Raw genomic sequence first — 5,937 nt, forward strand, 5'->3', positions numbered from 1 at the left:
TCTATTACCTTTCTTGATTAGGATATAAGCGGCTCGTGCTGATAACGTGTTATAATATTAGCTCTAATAACAAGATTATTGAATTGATAATTGAACTTTATTATAACTAAGAAAAGAGAGTAAAGGAATATGAGATTCTCAATTCTACTGGATGTCAACGTTACTTACAATCACACAATATTTATAATACTAAAAATACTATTCGAAAATATTATTAGGGAGACATATGCATATAATTGGTTTGAAAATGCCATCCACCACTTGCAAGTGTCTTACCGACACTCTTATAACAATTATATATTATTGATAAATCATTGCTCATTTTATATAAGGGTTGTCAAATTCAAACCGCTCAACTTTAGCACATGAAACATGTCGCACCAGACCCTTTTTGTCACGTGTTATGACAAGTAAAGCTCTTACGCTTATAATATATACGCATTAACATAACCACATACAACAACTTAATTTATGATTATAAGTATTTTAGATATGACTAGATCATCGTCTTTGATAAAAGATAACACATGACATTCCCGTGCATGTGACCATATGTTTAAAATAACTTTTGAATCAATGTTATATTTTGTCTTATTTTTAGTCAGTAAAATAAGTCTCATAATACACGATCAAATAATCACTCATCACAAGATAACTAAAACCATATACAGTTTATACTCGAGATGGGTATCTGATGGGTAATGTGGCACCTGGTTGGACCATGGTAAACGCCCCATGTCTGACGCAGGATTGTACATATGTAGTGAGGGTTACACATATTTTCGACTTGTATTATAAGTTATTGAGTTGTGGATATAACATATGTTGAGCTTGAAGTTCAATAATTAAGGAAATGATTATGTGACCGCTAAAACAATAATAAATGATGAATGATGGATATAACAAATACCCATCTAATAGTTATCTAGGTGAAGTTTTGGCAATAGTCCTCAATCTAAGTAGTAGGTTTATTATCCCACCCGTGACAAGACATGGGCTTAGGTTATACCAGAGAGTTTTTCTCACATATAGTGGGTTTTCTCATGATGATGTTCTTAACTTTGGGATTAATAGGGCACACTAATTCACGAGCTTCCATTCAGGGACGTGACAACCTAACATCCCACAACTATGTACTCGGAAAATGAAGTTGTTCGAGTGGGCTATTGAACCGTTAATGATCTCAGAAAAAAAAAACAAATTGGAAATAAACAATTCCACCTTTTGTGTATTTGCAGATAATAATCTCACATTTAAAAATCATTACCAATGGTCCAACCTTTTAATTATTTTTGTCTCAATGAACCTCCGTTAAAAAACACTTAATGTCGTTAAGTTTTTTTTCCCGGGTTTCAAACCAATATTTTTGTGGATTTTAATGGGAACAAGGATACGAGTCGACTCGTATCCTTGTTCCTATCAAAAGCTTAACACATCTGTTTGAAACTCGGAAAAAAACTTAACGACGTTAATGTTTTTTAACGGAGGTTCATTGAGACAAAAATAGTTAAAATGTTAAACTATTAATAGTGATTTCTAAAGTTGTAATATTATCGGCCAGTATACAAAAACCCCGGGATATTTAGGAGAAGTTTGACTGAAAGCGGTGGACTAGATACATGCATAATAATAGCTAGCTGTCTACGTTTCTTCTTTCATCATCTTGACTTTTTCTTTCAATCCCAACTTGCTTGCTTCTCCTTCAATATTCATATATATATATATATATATATATATATATATATAACCACCATCTTTCATATCACATTTTCATATTCATACCATTCTAATTCTAATTCTTCCTCTAGGTAAATCAATTTTTTACCCAATTTTAATAATAAATTACTTCTTCACAGTAATTGCATTCTCATTAATTGTTACTCGTTAATTGCATTTTAGGGGTAAATTGGGTTTTAGGGTTTTTAATCATTTAATCGTGTTTGTGTCTCAGATCTTGAATCCAAGGTCATCATTAATCTCTTGGAGCTTGATCTAATGGTGAGCCAAATCTTCAATTTTCAATTGAAATGCGTAATTAGGTTCAATTTGTTTAATTCGTGTCATTTCTGGTAATTAGGGTGAAGCTCCAGTTTTTGTTGCTGATGATTTAAGAACCACTCTTTCTTCAAATGGGTTTCATTTGAAATTGCAGGAACCCGATTCCGCCATTCTCGTTGGGGATAAAACAGTATGATTCATATGTTCAACCAAATTTAACACATTTTTTTTAATTTCATTGAACTGTTGAATGATTATGCCCAATTTGAATTATGTTATTGTGTTTGTTAGTATGTCATTGGTGGATTTGATGATCCCGCATCAAAGGGAGTCCGCATTGTCGATAAAACGACCCGTGAATGGTGCGTTTAAACTTTAAAGCTTTTCTTTAGTGTTTTCTTGCTTTTACTATGAATTTGATTTTGTTTTTCTTTCGTATAGGGTGATCCCGATCGTTCTAGGAACGAAACCGAACGATTTCACGCGCCATTCAATGATGCTTATAAAAGATAGAATCTTGATTATCAAACACAATTCAAAATCCAATGACTGTGTTTGGTTTCTTGAGGTGAGTATTAAATCTTTTTTTTTAAATGATATGATCATGTTATGATAGGTTATAATTAAGATATTCTATTAGGTGGATACTCAATTTGTGCAAGACCAAAAGAAGAAATATGGGACCGAGGTGGTTTGTTGGAGTAAAGGATTTATAGGTGATGCAGAGAGACCGATTGTAATCAGTGGCCCGTCTGGTGTCGGTAAGGGTACACTTATTAACATGTTAATGAAAGATTTCCCGACAATGTTCGGGTTTTCTGTTAGCCACACGACACGTGCACCGAGACCAAAAGAGCAAGACGGTGTTCATTATCATTTCACTAACAAAACGGTTATGGAAGACGAGATTAAAGCTGGGAAGTTTCTAGAATATGCTTCGGTTCATGGAAATCTTTATGGGACTAGTGTAGAAGCGGTTGAGGTTGTTGCTGATTCTGGAAAGGTATACATTATATTTATTTAAACTCATTTATTTGTTTTAAAATATAATTAGTTTTGAGTTTGACTTGAAAGTCAAAATGTATATATATGTAGAGATGTATCCTTGACATTGATGTTCAAGGGGCACGATCTGTGAGGGCTAGTCCACTCGAGGCTGTTTTCGTCTTTATTTGTCCGCCTTCATTTGAAGAGCTTGAAAAACGCCTTCGTGCGAGGTTTGAGCTTTGTATTATTAATGTTATCGATTAATTTGATTTTATAATTCTGTAATCTGGCCAAACAGAGGAACTGAGACCGAAGAACTGATTCAAAAGCGGCTTAACAATGCTAAGGCGGAGCTTGAGCAAGGAACTTCTAGCAATCTTTTTGACCATATATTGGTCAATGATGATCTTCAGGCTTGTTATGAACGACTTAAGGTGAATTTACCTTTTTGCCCTTCATTTCAGGTTCAGTAAGGTTTTGATGATCTGTAATAAATCTGTTTCATTTTGTTATAGCAAATCTTGGGTTTTGATGGAAGTACAGACGCGACCTTAAAACCCCATAAGTTTTAGATTTTTTTTTATTATTACAAGTTTATAATTCATAATGTAAACACATTTTTAAATATTTGAATCCAGAAACTGAGGTGTTTGAATTGCCTATGGAGATCTCACTGACCAAAATTGATGAAAAGATTATTATAAACAAAGAGAATGCTGATCAGAAGTAAGTTTTATAAACTGAATATTGTTCACTGGTTATATTGAATTCTTCCTTAAATTGTTATGATGAAAATACGAAACTGTTTGGTTTTACTCAATGCAGGATTGTGCTTGATTTAACTTGTATGAAAGGTGGGGCCCCGGGGCGGACGAGAGGGCTGAGAATGTATTATGCTGATGATAATACCAACGGAATCGTCCAGTATCTGTTTTTTTTAACTTTGTGTTGTACCAACTTTGGTTATGAATTTCTTTTCTTTTTTAAGATTTTATAGAAGCGAGGAACGCCCAACTACAAGAGAAAGATAGTCACTTTGATGGTAGTGGTAGAAGAATGAAAGAGTGTGATTCTATAATCATGAAAAAAAAATATGTTTTACTGAATGAATCATTGAATTTTGAATTGTGGTTGTTTTACTTGTTTGTGCCTTTGTGGGCACCCATGACTTTTTTTTTGTAAAGTGTGAGACAGCAAACGAGTGGAAGCTGGATTTGAACCTAACACGCATTTACCACTGAGTCACCCCTAGAAAGATTCATGACTGTTTAGATTATTGTGAGCATGGGCGGTCCTGTCCCCCTTGGGGTCATACATATGTTATGTTCTGGTCAAGACTGGCCCAGCAGTTAACGGAAAATATTCGAGTGAAATGAAATGGTCCCAATAATTAGGTGAAGTGGTCCAAATGTTGTGAATAAATACCTGCCAAAATTGGTACTTTTAGTGTTCTGTTTTGGGAGTATTTGTTATCTTCTGGTTCTTTCTAAAGTTTTGCAACTTGTTTCACTTTTTCTTGTGAATGATTACAAGATTGATTTTATTCTTTTAAGCAAAATTTAGCAATTCGATTATTGTAATCGTACAGCATTTACTAAAAATGTTACTAAATCTAGAAAAGTGATTGGAATAACATGTTAGCAATCTATGCACTTGATATCGTAACCATATACGATCATACATAAATAACTAAAATACGACATTTTATGCTGACTGTGAATCAAACATACATGGATGACCGGACAAGACAACTGATAAAATTTCCAAGGCTTCAAGCTAGTTAACAAATTCGAGCTAAAAGAGAATGAAATATTGATCAACAAAGCATAAGATAGAGAAACATCACAAAAGATCACTTATTCTCCTTAGCACTTTATAATTTCTTTTTGATCCTTTTTTTTTTAATTTAACTCAGATGTATAACTTTCTTATGTTATCATTCATTTAACTAGCAAATTAACCAAACGTGTTATAACTTTTTGGGTTCTCTTTTTCGTTTTTGGGCGTTCCAAATATATGTTTTTAGATCTTTCTTTGTTATAGTGAGTCATTGTAACCGAAAGAGTTCCCAGCCACTATTGTAAAGCGCGGGTTTGTTCCCACAAGTTTACATAAATACAATTTACATTCATTGACTCAAGAATACATTCTGATAGTAGATAAAATGTCAATCTATGCCATGTACAAAGAATTTTCTTTCATTAAGAGCAATTGTCATTTGGTTATTTTAAATTATTTTAAGGTGTCTGTCCGACATTTGAGGAATGACGGCCAATGTGACAGATACTAAATAGAGGGAGGAGAGACATATATTAAGACAGACGCCTCGCCTTCAAATGAATTCCGTACGATGGGGAGAGAGAGTGAGGGGAGAGGTGGTTTACGCGCATTAGTGCTTCCTACTGAGTATTCTGTTACTCTCTAAATATGATAAATAGGCTACAATTCAAAGATACACAAATATAATTTACACGCATTGACGCATGAATACATTTTTATAGTAATCACTATCATCATTATCATAAAAGGTCAATCTATTCATTTTAGTTTGGTTAAAAAAATCCACTTACAAATCTGATGGTAACATTGACATCACTATATAAAAACTCAAAAAATTATGATGCCAAATGATTAAAGAAAACATATAAGTTATGACAATAAAGACAACTTAACCCATCCAGTCAAATATTTAACTCCAAAATTGTTTAAACTTGCAGAAATCCTAAATAAAATGATAATAAAGCATTCAAGGGTCAGCAATTGTAACTTCAACCTCAACTCCAGGTTCAATGGTGATGGAGGTGATCTGCTTCACGACATCTGGCGAGCTGAAAAGATCGATAACACGCTTGTGAACACGAAGCTCAAATCGGTCCCATGTGTTTGTTCCTATAAAGCAACAAAGTTTATTGCCCGTTAAACATAACTCTATGAAGTAAAAACATAAAAAAT

General features: G+C 33.5%; 1 protein-coding gene across 2 annotated transcripts; it reads left to right on the forward strand.

Moving 5' to 3' along the window:
* The first annotated feature begins 1,752 nt into the window (after nucleotides 1-1,752).
* On the forward strand, nucleotides 1,753-4,041 carry LOC143533603 (guanylate kinase 2-like). Of its 2 annotated transcripts, none has more exons than XR_013135389.1 (10): nucleotides 1,753-1,808; nucleotides 1,900-1,998; nucleotides 2,078-2,188; nucleotides 2,290-2,360; nucleotides 2,440-2,566; nucleotides 2,639-3,001; nucleotides 3,094-3,215; nucleotides 3,284-3,419; nucleotides 3,501-3,711; nucleotides 3,811-3,984. XR_013135389.1 is itself a non-coding variant. In XM_077028322.1 (10 exons), exons 1-10 carry the CDS (start codon nucleotides 1,996-1,998, stop codon nucleotides 3,980-3,982), a joined length of 1,239 nt encoding a protein of 412 aa, XP_076884437.1. In that variant the 5' UTR covers nucleotides 1,772-1,995; the 3' UTR covers nucleotides 3,983-4,041. The 2 variants fall into 2 exon arrangements, 1 of the variants encoding a protein (XP_076884437.1); XM_077028322.1 differs by having other exon boundaries at nucleotides 1,772-1,998; nucleotides 3,501-3,546; nucleotides 3,624-3,711; nucleotides 3,811-4,041.
* Nucleotides 4,042-5,937: the final 1,896 nt, after the last annotated feature.

This window comes from Bidens hawaiensis, unplaced genomic scaffold (genome assembly GCF_021521415.1).
Source record: "Bidens hawaiensis isolate Kalapana, Puna unplaced genomic scaffold, B.hawaiensis_p1.1 tig00009824_1, whole genome shotgun sequence".
In the NCBI taxonomy this organism is placed as follows: Eukaryota; Viridiplantae; Streptophyta; class Magnoliopsida; order Asterales; family Asteraceae; genus Bidens; species Bidens hawaiensis.

What these genes read in the sequence shown, in the direction of transcription:
- LOC143533603 (XM_077028322.1), top strand. An exon ending in CTTGTTATGAACGACTTAAG is followed by an intron (nt 3,420 to 3,500) that starts GTGAATTTACCT and finishes ATTTTGTTATAG; the next exon opens with CAAATCTTGGGTTTTGATGG. An exon ending in AAAGAGAATGCTGATCAGAA is followed by an intron (nt 3,712 to 3,810) that starts GTAAGTTTTATA and finishes TACTCAATGCAG; the next exon opens with GATTGTGCTTGATTTAACTT.